This window comes from Chelmon rostratus, chromosome 11 (genome assembly GCF_017976325.1).
Source record: "Chelmon rostratus isolate fCheRos1 chromosome 11, fCheRos1.pri, whole genome shotgun sequence".
Classification (NCBI taxonomy): Eukaryota; Metazoa; Chordata; class Actinopteri; order Chaetodontiformes; family Chaetodontidae; genus Chelmon; species Chelmon rostratus.
The window spans coordinates 22,609,308-22,624,077 of NC_055668.1; the positions used below are offsets into that span (position 1 = coordinate 22,609,308).

At 42.4% G+C, this 14,770-nt stretch overlaps 1 protein-coding gene and 1 non-coding gene across 2 annotated transcripts; both read left to right on the forward strand.

The window, feature by feature from the left end:
* Nucleotides 1–667: 667 nt before the first annotated feature.
* On the forward strand, nt 668–749 carry trnas-cga. The gene has a single exon. It is a non-coding gene; the product is annotated as a tRNA-Ser (tRNA).
* A 1,121-nt stretch (nt 750–1,870) lies between these two features.
* On the forward strand, nt 1,871–13,341 carry gpr155b (G protein-coupled receptor 155b). Its single transcript, XM_041947457.1, has 20 exons — nt 1,871–1,986; nt 2,491–2,705; nt 2,858–3,005; nt 3,175–3,304; nt 3,667–3,845; nt 4,013–4,165; nt 4,340–4,407; nt 4,894–5,065; nt 5,512–5,667; nt 5,819–5,902; nt 6,111–6,234; nt 6,337–6,421; nt 6,512–6,599; nt 6,833–7,061; nt 7,253–7,330; nt 7,728–7,882; nt 8,159–8,254; nt 8,333–8,397; nt 8,493–8,630; nt 9,634–13,341. The coding sequence occupies exons 2-20, from the start codon at nt 2,548–2,550 to the stop codon at nt 10,160–10,162; spliced, it is 2,835 nt and encodes a 944-aa protein (XP_041803391.1). The 5' UTR covers nt 1,871–1,986; nt 2,491–2,547; the 3' UTR covers nt 10,163–13,341.
* The last annotated feature ends 1,429 nt before the right edge of the window (nt 13,342–14,770 follow it).

Below are 14,770 nucleotides of genomic sequence, written 5' to 3' on the forward strand. Positions count from 1 at the left end.
ATCATGTTGAAGCACTGGAAATGATGGACTGCAGGGAGGAATTGGTGTCAGTGTTTACATGCTTATCTTTTAAAACCTCTGGACATGTCTCACTCCTCATGCAGAGATTTAAATATTACAAGTCTTTGGTTAAGTATCTTACTAAATGTTAGAAATTCCCTTCCCTAAATTATCTTCTCTTGGAGGAAGCGAGACCGTTTCAAGTCTGACAGGAAAATAATACATGAGGATGATTAAATTCAACAGAATGTGCTGCTACTGGACAATTCATGTTTCTGCATCTGATAGTACTTCAGCATTACAAGTTTTTAGTGCTGTACTCACCTTTCCAACATATGACTAACCACAGGGGCAAGTGAGAAGACAAAGTGTGTGACAACGTAATTTAGAGTGACATGAAATATTTCCTTTTATATGGATCTCCTTACCCGTGTGAGGGTTTTTAAAACTGTTAAAAACAACCACCACAGGAGCAGCTGCCCTCAGAAATAAAGAGCGTAAGTAGCTGAACTGGTACAAATTGAGTGAAACTTTACCTGCAGACCTTAAACTCAAGCTCAGTTATTTGCAGCATGACACAGACAGGGATGAGTGTTTGCAGACCAAATCCATCCATCAATATTTACAGGTCAACGAGCGAAAAGTGATTATTAGATATCATCTATAAGCTGTGATGGCCGAGTGGTTAAGGCGTTGGACTCGAAATCCAATGGGGTTTCCCCGCGCAGGTTCAAATCCTGCTCACAGCGTTGTTTCCTTACACCGTAATGGTTGTTACTATGAATTTGCATCTTTGGAACACTATCAACAAAGAAATCTCATCTGAGTAGAGAAACTTGCTTGATGATTGGAGCTATGCTGTAACTACCAGGAGGTGAAGAGAGAAACTGAGCTTTTTGTACTTGAGATCATACTTTGCACTTTCATAGTAGACAAGACGTACATTTTTGCATGGATTATTCTTATGTAGAACTGGATCAGAAGCTGTTGAGGCAGGAAGTACATCCTCTGTGTCATCTGCAAACTTCAAGACTCTGGCAACAGACATGAGGTGTCAGTCATTGGTTTCGATTTGAGTATAGGATTTTTGGGATTATGGTGTTGAAGTCCAAGATGTTGTCCACAAGGTGGTGGCCGAGATGCTGCAGGATGTAGTTCAAGTCCCATTTTGACTGTGTCCTCCACTGACCTGTTTGCCCAATAGGTAAATTGCAAAGGATTGAGCAGGGGACCTGTGGTGTCTTTCAGCTAAGGATTTCATTATGGAGTGATTTTTATTATGGAGTGTTTGAAGCATGATGGAACTTAACACAGCTTCAGTGATTTGTTGAAAATCTGTGTGAGATGTCAGCTGGTCAGCACAGACTTCCAGACAGGAGGGGGACACGCTGTCTGGGCCTGACGCCTTCCTGATTTCCCGCCTCTTGAAGAGATTACACAGATCCTGAATGTTGGTGGGAGAGTCAGTGAGGAGATGTGAGACTGGTGCGGGGAGTGTGAATGGTTGTTTGATGTTGGGGTGGGAGATGGCTGTTGATATGGGCCTATCAAACCTGCAGTAAAATGTGTTCGCGTTTAGTTGATGGTTCTCCGCTGTAGCTTCCAACTACAGGAGATGAATGACAAAATCGACAAAGCACTTTCTTTTATTGGATTTCACTTTGTATTCACACTGTAGCTGTCCCCTTATTACAAAACACATAATGAGCGTCGAGGTCCAACGATTAAATCATTCCTCTTATGAATTGAACGCAGCATCTCAGCCGCACGCTGTTGTCCAATCACAGTCGGAGTTTGAAGCGTATCTCGGCGATAATTGGCTGACTCGCCTGTCAGCCATTTTTTCAGGGCGTTGCAAATCTCGGCAGCTGTCAGATTCAGGGGAAGAGCTTCTCACACAAACGGCAAAAACACGGGCTTGTTTTGGTTGCAGGACAGATGAATCTCGTATATATCTGAGTGGAAATGCTCTCCTAAGTAATAGAGGTAAGCACATCATTTCTAAACTAGCCACACAGTCATACATACATCAGTACCAGATGTTGAAGGTACGTCTTACCGCGCCCTGATATTTAACTGACGCTGTATATTCTTGATGTTTTTAGCATGCACATAGCTAGCGCTAACGGTCATCTGGCCGCGACAGTGGTGGTGTCATGGAAAGCAGCTAGCTTCTGTGGCTGTGTGACGTGAGATAACGTTTATTTTTGTTTGCACCGGTGTCGCTAAATCGTAGAAGTGTCCTGTCATTGAATGAAGCGGGGTGACTTGATTATGCTAACTTAGCTAACGGTGTGTTCACGCACATAGGCTAAAATGGGGATTCCTGGCACCCTGAGAGACCGTTACTCAGCCAACAGCTCCCCCTTCACCTCTTATATTAAAACAGTCCGTCATGGTTTCTTTTGTGTTTCCCCCAGGAGACATACGATTTGCAGTCTCATCCTCTGTTCTGTATCATAACGTTTTATATTTCTATATTTCCTTCAGAGTGCTGACATTCCCCAGCTATCACCTGACCACCCTGGACCCCTTCCCATCATCACCATGGAGACTGCCAACAACTATGTGCTGATCCATGGGAAGAATATATCCCATAATTCCCTGGCTGGCTCTGCTGCGGTGCCCCACATGTCCATCGACAAGCTTTTCCCAGCTCTGCTTGAGTGCTTTGGCATCATATTGTGTGGCTACATAGCTGGCAGGTAGGAATGTGCAAGAACAGTTCCACACATTTGAATTAATTCCTCAGTTTTGCAGGTATGCAGACAGAATGTTAACAGTGAAAATATAAGAGTGATCAACCGCTGTGGCTTGTACGTGTGTTCATGGCCATTTCTTCCTTTCCTACCTACAGGGCGGATATCATCACAGAGAGCCAGGCGAAGGGTTTGGGGAACTTTGTGTCTAAGTTTGCTCTTCCTGCTCTGCTCTTCAAAAACATGGTGCTGCTGGACTTTGGAGATGTCATCTGGGCGTTTCTCTGGAGTGTCCTGGTCGCTAAGGTTGGTGTCTGTGCATCTGCGTGTGTGGTCTTGCTTTTGCATTACGTGTATGTAAGAAAATGGTCAATTTCTTGTGGAAGTCGTGTGAGATGGTGTTGTTGGTTGGTATGTTGTAAAGAACCAAACAAATGAACACGCCCTTACTCTGACGCTCCCATCCTGTGTGTAGGTGACGGTGTTTGTGCTGGTATGTGTGCTCACTCTGATGGTGGCCAGTCCAGACAGCAGATACAGCAAGGCTGGCCTGTACGCCATCTTCGCTACGCAGAGCAATGACTTCGCCTTAGGATACCCTATAGGTGAAGCAGACACAAAGCACTAACACTGATGTATATCCCTGTGAGGAATTATTTCATGTCACTCTAAATTACGTTGTCACACACTTTGTCTTCTCACTTGCCCCTGTGGTAAGTCACATGTTGGAAAGGTGAGTACAGCACTAAAAACTTGTAATGCTGAAGTACTATCAGATGCAGAAACATGAATTGTCCAGTAGCAGCACATTCTGTTGAATTTAATCATCCTCATGTATTATTTTCCTGTCAGACTTGAAACGGTCTCGCTTCCTCCAAGAGAAGAGTCAGTGAAGATTTGTTTTTTTAAAAAAGACTCAAAGAGGATGCATTCCTCTCTCTTTTTCTCTCTGTCTCTTTATTTGTAGTTGATGCTTTATATCGGAGCACATATCCAGAGTACCTCCAGTACATCTATCTTGTCGCTCCGGTCTCCCTCATGCTCCTCAATCCCATCGGCTTCGCTTTTTGTGAGGTGCAGAAGTGGAGGCAGGCCAGCCATTCACAGCACAGCACACTTGGCATCCTGGGAGTCGTAGTCCTACAGGTATTGTACATGCAGGTGTTTTTAAGGTGAAAAACAAACCATAGCGAGTGTAACACACCTTTACAGCTGATTTTTCTTTATCTGATAAACTTTAAGTTAGACTTGAAGCTCTTACCCACTGGGTTTTAAAGTTATTTTGTCTAACCCTCTTTCTGTCACGTCTCCAGGTGTTGAAGAACCCAGTCGTGTTCATGGTGATAGTGGGAATCGTCGGCCACTTCGCCCTGGGCCAGCAGATCCCTGCTGTGCTATCAGAGTTCATAGATGGCCTGGCTAACTCTTTTGGAGGGGCGGCCTTGTTTTACCTCGGCCTCACGATGGTGAGTTTTGCCTTGTTCTAATTTTGATTTAGTCAAACTTTCTTTACATTTAGCCTAATCGTATTTTGTTTTGATGCACTATCGTACATGTTTTTTTAGTCAGGTATTATTTATCTATTTTTAGCTTATTTTGTACAGTTTTGTGTAAATATAAATCATCTGTTTCTGTGGCAGGTCGGCCAGCTTAGAAAACTAACCAGAGATACTGGAGTTGCCTTGATTCTCCTCATCACAGCCAAACTGTAAGCCACAGTATACTGTATATTACTGTGTATTTTAATATGCCTTGAATGTTTTTTTCACTGTATTTGGGTACAGTTCATAGATGAAGGGAGCAGATGATCGAAACACCTCAGTCTAATGCACTGAAGTGCAGTGCCACCACCGGCTGCAGCCTCAGAAATGACCACTGATTTTAAACAACAACTGTGTGAAACATAGTCAACAAAAACAAAAAATATTAAGCTTCACAAAGGACCTATTTATCACAGGGCTGTTCTTTTGGATTGTGTTAAATTGTGCAGGTATGTCTAAGTATAATATATACCTACACTATGTAAGAAGAAGACTAATAGGAAAAGTTTTACCAGGGTTTTTATACATAAGTATCAGTAGTCGATTGATGTTTCCTGGCCTGATCTTTATTAAGTAGAATTCCTTCAACAGCTGGTGATTAATGAAGTGTCATAGATTTATCTTCTGGCCCTCTCTCCCTCCTCTCCCTCCAGCCTGGTGATGCCACTGGTCTGTAAAGACATGGTGGATATTCTGGACGTGGGAGTGAACAGTACGAGTGCCAACCACACTAGTCTGTCTAACTTTGCTTTCCTATATGGAGTCTTCCCGACCGCACCTAGTGTGGCCATCTATGCTGGACACTACAACATGGAGCTAGAGGTGGTAAGTCCTGTTTAAATTGCTTTAAAAAGCAATTTATGAGAAATTAGTTCGATACAACACAGAAGCATCAAAACAATATTTGAAACATTTTAATAAAATAGAACAGTTCAAGTGCTCTTTGTGAAATGCATAAATCACTAAAAAAAAACATAGCATGTAGCAACACGGGCTAACCTTTTAACTCAAATCCAACTGTATTAGTTGGATTTGATTTATTACAATATAGATAGTCATTAGCAATTACATTTTTTGAATTTATGTAGATTTAAAAGTGCCAGATTATATCCTCTGACAGTTATTTCCATTTTAGACAACATTTTTAAAATTCTCTCAAGGCAGTTTTAATTTAATATAATCAGATCCAAGTTACGATTAAGTGCAATGTATTAAGAAAACAGAAATGCCCTGAAGATACATACATTTCTTCCTCTCTGTCCTTTCTTTAGGTGACATCAGGGATGGTAATCAGCACGTTTCTGTCTGCACCCATCATGTACGTGTCGGCCTGGTTGTTAACTATCCCTCTAATGGACCCGACCCCCTTGGTGACTGAACTCGAAAATGTCAGCTTTAACATTAGCATTGTCAGCCTTGTAGCGCTGGTAAGTATGTTAGCAGACATATCCTGGAGTAAGACCAGTGATTTTCCCTCAGTGGTTCGATCAGTTTGACAGGAAGGAATACTGAAATGCTGATAACAGTGATTTCCCAAGTACAGGAATATAATCTGTGATCATGTCCTGTTCTTCTCAGGTGTGGACCATAATGGTGATGTTGCTAAGCAGGAAATTTAACAGACTTCCTCACCTCTTTGCCTTAAATCTTTTCCTGGCTCAGGTCAGTGTGCAGCCACAAATCAAGTCATTTCAAGCTTAAAACAGTGTATTCATTTAAAGTGTTTTAAGCTTCATCAATGATGTTTTTTTTGTCATGATATTTGGAGGTCATTTTAGGGTTTCCATCTCTTCATTTATTCAGGAAATGTTAATTAAGTGCATGCACGTTGCTGTTCTACCTTGACCTGCTGTGCTGTGCTCTACTCTAGTTTTTGGTGTGCGTCAGTATGATCCTGTGGAACTTCTTGGTGAAAAAAGAGGATAATCTCGTCGGCAAAATTCTCACCTTCACTCTGCTCTATGGCTCTCTGTACAGCACCTACATTTGGACAGGTAAGTGTGTGTATTCGTGAGCTGCTAAGAACACCTCAGTTTGATTTAATACTACTGTTGTATAATGTAAATGCATGTATCGGTTTCGTTCTGTTTTTTCAGGTTTAATCCCCCTCTGTCTGGCTCTGACTAACAGAGATGATCTGCTGAGGCTTCGTCCAGGAGTATTCATGATTTTGGGTTGGGGGTAGGTCAGCACACCCAAACACCTCGGGACTCTTCTGATGTTTCAGTAATAACAGTGTGTGTGTGTGTGTGTGTGTGTGTGTGTGTGTAGGGTTCCCTTCCTGATGGTTGGAGGTCTTCTGATATCAGGAGAGAGGACTGATACCATAGACTCTGCCTTCTTCTATGGTCGAGCTCAGGTTAGAAGAACTCCTGCTGTAATTACTTGCCTTTTTTCATGCTGTACTCTTTATTTGTATTTTTTCCTGTTTTCTCTCTTTTCTCTGCTCGAGTCTGTTTATTTCCTATTGAAATATGTCAGTGGACTCTCTGTTTCTACTTAATTTATTGTTATTTTCTATTAGTCTCAGAATAAACTAAAATTAAAGCAGTCCAAACAGTTTTACTCATATTCCGTTCCCTCTTATTCCAGATAATCAGCACAGCAGTGGTGCTTGCAGTCAGCCTGGTGCTTGGTGCAATATCTCTGATGGGTCTCAGCCAGGGAGACAGGGAGCAGAGAGGCTACCAGGCCCTGAGCAGAGCTGCTGTAACAGGCATCAATGAAGAGCCGAGGGCCCCTGGTGGCCAGGAGGATCCACAGCAACAACAACAACAACAGCCACAGATGGCAAATTCACCTGCCTGCAGCATCAATTCAGGTGCGAATACCTTTGATTTATTCTGAGCAATCAGAAGAGTAGTCCAGTCCTCTGACTGATAGTAATTTTGAGTTTCTAAAATCCCACTAACATTAATGCCTGAATAAAACCAAAATCTGCGCATTATCTGAATGTGTTGGCAGCTGAAATGGATTATCTGTAGCAAATGTTTGTACTGTTTCTGTTTCCAGACCTCCACAGTTTCTCTCCTCTCCAGACGTTACCTGACATGATAGCCAGCACACAGAGGGAGCACACAAACAGCACAGGTAACAATCACCATTTTGATCATTTTTTTATGTGTTGAATACAAATTGTTACAAAGTCTCACTCAAAAGATAAAAACAGTACATTTCTATGCTCTGTCTTATATTCGTACTTATATATAGGAAATGAAACAGAAAGAGATTTATATGTTTTGTTCCACAACATAAAAATGTCAATTTGTACTGCTGAATTAGGACCTGTTATGTGTCAATAATGTGTCTTATTCAAGCCAAGCCAACACAGAAACCAAAGCAACAGTGAATACTGGGATGTTAAGACAATTACTTCTAGTGGGGAAAAAAACAAAATCATGATGTGAAACTGCATGAAAATATCAGGACGTGAGGAATTTCTCCCACCAGCCTTGACGTTAACAGTTATTTTTCTTTTCCTCTCCAGGCCACATTGGGGCGCTGTTTGACGGGCAGCAGCAGGGTTCTTCCTCCTCTGAGCAGCCGCTGAATCTGCCACCACCTGGGCCTCAAACCACTGATGACAAGCAGACAGTCAGACACGTTCTGCTCTGTCTGTTGCTCTTTGTCAGTCTGCTAGCGGTGCGGATTAAAGTACTCTTGAAGTGTGTGTGAATGTGCGAGTGTAATTAGCGAATTAGCGGAAAGTTAAAAAAAAGAAATCACACATAGGCACTCTCCAGATACTAGGTGCATGGGAAGGCTGATGGAAGGACGGTGTTTTCCACAGTTTACTGAGGTGGTTGAGGGTTTCATGTCAGCTAATACACCCAAAATCCCTCCTTTTCTGCTGAGCTGAGATGTGATTTCTAAAGATAAATGTCCTCATGTCTTACTGGTGAATGTCTCTGTCTGCAGAACCTGTCCAGCTGCTTGTGGTGGTTGTTCAACAAAGATCCAGGAAGACTTTACCTTGAACTGCAGTTCTTCTGTGCGATAGCAAACTATGGCCAGGTACCAGTGTTTCCCGTCGGTGTTAAATGTGTAAACGTGTAAGCTGTAAATACATAATTCTCTGTCTCTCTGTTTCAGGGGTTCCTCTCATTTGGGATCTTTGGTCTGGACAGACACCTCATCATCCTGCCTTTTAAAAAGAGGTGAGACTTCTGGATCATCGCGGTTTCCTTTGAAATCAAATAATCAAATGAGACACGCAGAAGTAGAATAATGTTTGTGTGTGTGTGTGTGTCAGGCTGCTCGGGCTGTGGCAGGGCAGGGACAGCGAAGATCTGAGTCCCTCAGGTGTACCAGAGGAGGTCAGGCTCACCTGTACCCAGTTTGTCCGCTACCACAAAGACCAGTGTGTGCAAGACATAGTGCACACACGCAGGTGAGAGCAGTGTGTGTGTGTTTGTGCATTTGCATGTGTCCTACAGTCCGTTCTGTCTTCTGTGCATGTATAAATCTGTGCTGAAAGATGAAAATCAAATTGATTTGATTTCAGATTCCTTGCATATTTTCTGCTTGTATTATTTTTTCTGCTAAAGTGGAAACACATTTGAGTTAAGCTTGTGGAAAGTCCATGACCATGGAGGTTTTGGGCTTTGATTTGGTTCAGTTTTGGTCTGAACTGCTTGGCTGTATCCCTGCAAGATGACTTCTGAGCCTGTTCATTTCCACATTATGACTGTTGGGTTATTATTGTGTTTTCCTTTGATTTTCAGCTGTTTTTCTCTGCATCCTTTCTGCATGTTATCTGTTAATCTGTTTTGCTGCAGTTACTGAGGTTTTCTCTCCACCAAGTATTTATTTTTCTTAAAACAAATTCAAGTTGAAGATTACCACCTTTTTAAGTTTCACCATGGTTTGCAGTACAATTTTACAGATTTGAATAATTATATAGAATTAGCATTAGCTGTGGCTGATGCTACTAATTCACAAAGTTTCAACCCTTTCAGTATTATTCAGGCTGTAGCAATAGTTTGATATTTAAGGACAAAAAAGAGCAAAATTCCCTTAACGATTTAGAATGTGTTTCTCTTGTTTACTTTTTAGCTGTGATTAATGTGAAATCTTACATTTTTACATGGTGAATATGAATTTTAGCTACTACAAAAACTCTACTTACTAAAACACTCTGTGGATGTTTATGAGTCTTGGGTGCTTTTCTTTTCTTTTATTCTAACACATACAATGCTTTCCACTATTCACTTCCCCTTTCTCCTTTTTATTAATGCTTATTCTTTCCTTTTTTCCTCTCATATTTGCTTTTACTCCTCCCTGCTTCCCTTTGCCTGCCCTTCTTCCCTTTCACTCCTCCTCTATCACCCCCTAGTGGCTCAGGGGAGAGTGTGAGCGCTTCGACAGGTGAATCCTTCCTCTGATAATGACAGGTTTGGAGGAGGAGGAGGACTAGAGGAGGAGGCTTCGAGACATTCCCCCTCCCATCAGCCCCAGCACCTGCACCCACATCAGAATACTCAGATGCAACTTACACACGAGGAGCAGAATCTGCACCAGATTCACCGAAGTCACGATCCAGCTGAGTCCTGCGGCCAGTGTTCGCCTCCATCCCGACCCTGGCTTGAGCCTGAGAATGAACACCAATCACATGCATCCGACTCTGATATCCCAGAGGAGCAAAATTCCCAGATTCAATCTAACCAAGCTAATCCCCACCACCTACACCAGCATGATCTTCCTTCAAGCCCACCCCCTCCCCATCATCATCCCCAGCCCCATTTCGAAAGTGTGTTTCGGGGCAGTGACTTGGTGGACTGGCTGGTTGAGCGGGGCCTGTGCGCCGGGCGAGCCGAGGCCCAACTGTACGCCGTTCGACTTCAGCTGGGAGGAGTGCTAGACCACCTGACAGGTTGGCACAGCTTCAGGGATGAACCCACCCTGCTGTACCACTTCACATAGGGGAGAGAGAGGGAGAGATGGGAGGGATGGTCCTGGAACATGTGAGGAGAAAGGAGGTGGAGGCTGAAGTAGAAAGGCAGAGGGGAAGGGGAGTAAGATGAGACAACAGGAGGTACCGAGCGGCAACCACCAGGGCTGAGAGCCAAAGCAGAAGTGCCTTATGGTGCAGTTTTTTCCAACACACACTAGATGCTGGCTCTGGAAAGGCTCATCGTATTGAAGTCAATGAAACAGACCCACAACTTCTCTATAGAATTTAGCTCCTCCATTACTAGTTTCACCTCCTGCAACACGTGTGTCTGCGGCAGTTTTGACACATTTGTTCCAAGCTGATGTTAAGTGGTATATTTGAAGGAGTGTTTGCTTTGATTGACAGGCTTCTTAGGCTCTTCATGGTGGTTGCTGCTTGTTTGTCCACTCAGGACTCAGGAGAAGTTCCTTGAAATATTTCCAGAGCTATTATGAAAAAACAGTGACACAAGAAAAGTAGTGGTTGGGATCGTGGAGTCCGTTAAGAAAGAAGAAGCAACGCTCCCTGCTGGTACTTCGTCTCTCCTGACTCTGGACCAAGTCTTCTTCACTTTTTATAAACATTTTGGTTCATATCTTTTCACCACTCTAAACTGAGCTGGCTTTGATCATAGCTTTTTGATTTTAGTCACATTCAGATGTGAACAAGATAGAATCGCTCTCCTCAGTGTGACAGAAAAGTGGGTTTTCATTTTCTTCTGGAGGTCTGTGAGCCAATGAATTCACATTTTCAATGTGTGAAAGACGAATAAGCTTTGATTTAAGGACATTCATCAGCCTGTCGTCCACAAATATATTTATGTGACATTTGCGTGCAAGTGGTCAGAAGACAGAGCAGTAAACTGATAGTACTGTACGTTTGCTCTTTGCCAGTGAGCTGCAGGGCTGCTCGCTGAAAGCCAATGGCGTTCTTGCCTGCTCGTTTTATGTCGTCATGTTTTTTTCAGATGCAAGAATCTGCCTGTCACTTCAGTATCTGGTATTTTGCACGCTGTGTCTTTTAACCGCTCTGGTCTACGTTGACTACTTGCATGACTCGGAGCAGCACAGACTCCTGCTCAGCACTGAACCTTTTGCACTGACTGAATAATGACATTCTTCACGGTTTTAAATTATGCAACTCACTGGATACTTGTCTTGTGACGATGCTGCGGAGGATGTTTGTTATCTTTGCCTTGTGTAATTGTGTCGCCGCTGTCAATTTGAAACATTTGTTTGGGACTGATTGTGGTCATGTCACTAAATGCAGTGTCAGAATTCAGCCCAGGCCAGACCTCAACTGAAATTACTCCTTAGTTAGTTTTTCTGGGTGACTGATCCCAAGTAAATGCCTAAAAATATTCTTTTTGAAACCTCAAGAACTCAAAAATGTGTAGTTGAGTGAGAAATTTGTGGAATTCACCAGAACCCTTCATCTAAAACACCATTAGAGTTCTTCATCTGACAGATACAGTCACGACTACAGTCCTGAACTATCCTGCTGTATGTTGTAGACAAAACTGACATCAGGCTGTAAGTTATAACCACTACTGAACTGTTTACAGACTGTTTGGCTCCCAGTGAGCGACTGGCAGCACTAACTACACTACACATACTGTTTGCCTGCTAAGTGCTGCTGATTTGTAGATATTGTTACGATGAAGTTTACAGTGTGTAGGCAGGACTGCAGAAGATGGCTTGATGGTGATATATGCCCATGTGAGCGGAGATAAAGACCACACTAATGTCAAAAACTGCTAGTTGTGAGACCTGAGGATGGCGAGGTTGACCCAGAGTGACCCCTGACCTTTCACCTGCAGCGTTAATTACAAAGAAAGTATGCTCTTCTGGATCTTCTTCCCTTCTCTTCTTCACAGACCTCCCAGAAACTACCCATGTGCATATATGTCTGTCTGCATGTCTTCTGCTGTCTGACACAATCATTTAGAGGGAAACTTTTTTCAACCTGGACCCCTCTTCTCCCATGTTTTTCTGTCTAACTGACTAATTGGTAACCTGATGCACCAGATGGTTCGTGGACACTGTTTGGAAAAGGGCAGGCACTTAAAAAAAAAAAAAAATACTTGGCAGGTGATTGGATGAGCCATCTGTCTATCATGGCCTAACTTCAACCAATCAGATGACCCAATTATAAGACTTAGTAGGAGAGCGAAACTCTTTGCAAAAGCCAGTCAGGAGAAGAAGGAAAACATGTTTCCATCGAGAAAAACCTTCAGTGCCGTTCTTTGCTCTTCTGTTAATGAAAATACTCTCCAGTTTTGATGTAACTGATGCTGTAGCAGCATCTACTACAACCTCTTTAGGAGCCGACATTGTTTTCAAACGAACAGTCGCTTCTCCCGCTGTCATCTCACCTAAACCACGGCCATAACTGCCAGTAGTTCCTCACAGGACGCTGACTCGAATGAACCACTTTGATTCAGCCACAAATGCATAACTTCAAGCCTGGCAAGATGGATTCTTGGCCCACGTGATCTTTAGTGATCTCGCAAATCTAGCTGGCTCGCAAGGTGAACTAATGGGTCCGCCATTTTTTTTAAGTGGGCCAGTATTTAGGGAGAACATTGCATCAAAGAGAAATCTCATTCCAAAGTCTCGCGAGAGTTGAGTTGTTGCTGGAAGACATCAATGGAGACTTAAGTGAGAGTTGCAGAGAGCCGGAAACCCTTAGTCCTTAATATTGAGCTCATTTCGACAAACAAGCAACAAGTCAACTGAAGCAAGACCTCAGAGGGAGACTGCTCCTTGAGCGAGACTTGGTTAGACAGCAGATCGGATCAAAATTGGGTCCAGATTGAAAAATACTGACATTTCCTTTTAAGTTCATGCAATTCACATCAGATCCTTGTGTTTACGGAGCTGTTTAATAAGTTGAGGGCCTGCCTTTGCTAGTGTGTAGGTGTGTGTGTGTATGTGTGTGTTTGTGTGCATGAAAAAAACGTCTGAGTTTCTGTGTGATGTGTGTGTGTGTAAGTGTAGGAAAGCACTGAGAGAGAACAAGAGATTTTAATGGAAAGTGTAACTGTGTGTTGTTGGTAGACGGGATCAGTGTAACTGTGGATGTTCTGTTTCAAGTGTGTTGCAGTAAATCAATCAGGGTCAACGACTGTGACCAACAGAAAGGCACAAATAAACTGTTTGCATCCAAAACCCCACCTGTTTCAGATTGTCACTACACAGATAATTATTGATTCTGTACAGTAAACAGACATAGATATTTATTACACTTTCACACATTCCACAATAAACCTGCATTTAAAAAAAGATTTGTGAAGATTTTGTCTCCCCTGAGCAGACGACTAGTTTTATTCTTTACCTTTTTTTTGGTCAAAGAAGAGCAGAACAAAAATCGGTCATCCTGAGACCTAAACAAAGCCCTTTAAAGCTGAAAGCAGCATTAACAACAAGAAAACATTTCATCTTCGTCACCGTATTCATAAGACTGCCTCTGCGCTGCGCTGACGACAAACCTCTTTAATAATTTTGTTCAGCAGTCGGGATGTGAACAGCAGATAAAAACAGCATGTTTGGCACTTTGGGTCTGTTTGACACACACTGAACAGTAGAAACGCACAGAAACAGCAGCTAGACTCACCCCACTCTGTAAAAATCCTAAAGTTTACCACGCTGTCAGGCAACAGCATAAGATTTGATATCGAAAATACTACATACACATTTTAGAAAAGATCTTAAAAAGTTATTCTTCATAAAATGCCTATAAAATACACAGTAGATGATCCAGATCTGTGAAATTTGGCAGACTCTCTGCGCTAATAGTTGCTCCTGTGCTTATGTTTTTTGATAAGAAGCTACAATTTAAGACTATTCTCTATATACTCACTGCTATGCAAAACACTAAAAAATAAATAGTACATTTCCAGACTTGACAAAAAGTGCAGCAAAGCTCGCAGTTAAAGGCCTCATACTCACCAGAGCACAGGATGTGATCTTCTCATGACTTTAAATCCTGTACAAGAGGAACTTAAAAACAGGCTGGAAGTCTGTCCTTTTCTTTTGGAGGATGAAAGGATCAAGCCTCAATGTATGCTGACTTCCACTGGCTTAATAATTAGGAAAACAGGACCCTAGGTCACTGTTTAATGTACAAAAATGTGACTCAAAGAGGGTGCATCTATGTTTCACCGCAGTTCATTGAGCTCCAGAAAGAGTTGAGAGAGCATCATGAAAAGATCACACCTGCTCTGCGCCTGTAAAACTGATCTGTGAACGCACCCACAGCTACATTAAGACACGAGTAAGTGCTTTAAGAAAAGACATTCAAAAGTCCAAATGTGCTAGAACACATTTTTTTCCCATGCAATTTCTGCTACTGTAACGCTGCACACTGAGTTACTGAGTAAACATGTGCAAGGAGAAGAAATAAATATTATCTGGCTGGTTAATTGTCTGATCTCTGACAATCAAGCTGATTTAGTTTATTTTAAAGGGACATACAAACGTTTCTGATAGCTGTTATCCATCTAAGCTTTGTTCAAAGCTACCAGACTCCCTTAACAAAAACAGCAATTTTACTTTGCAGAACACGGGAGTTACGGATTTATTGCTGCCTCAATCGGT

What these genes read in the sequence shown, in the direction of transcription:
- gpr155b (XM_041947457.1), top strand. Translation starts at nt 2,548, where the DNA reads ATGGAGACTGCCAACAACTATGTGCTGATCCATGGGAAGAATATATCC. An exon ending in GGAGTGTCCTGGTCGCTAAG is followed by an intron (nt 3,006 to 3,174) that starts GTTGGTGTCTGT and finishes TCCTGTGTGTAG; the next exon opens with GTGACGGTGTTTGTGCTGGT. An exon ending in TGCCTGCAGCATCAATTCAG is followed by an intron (nt 7,062 to 7,252) that starts GTGCGAATACCT and finishes TTCTGTTTCCAG; the next exon opens with ACCTCCACAGTTTCTCTCCT.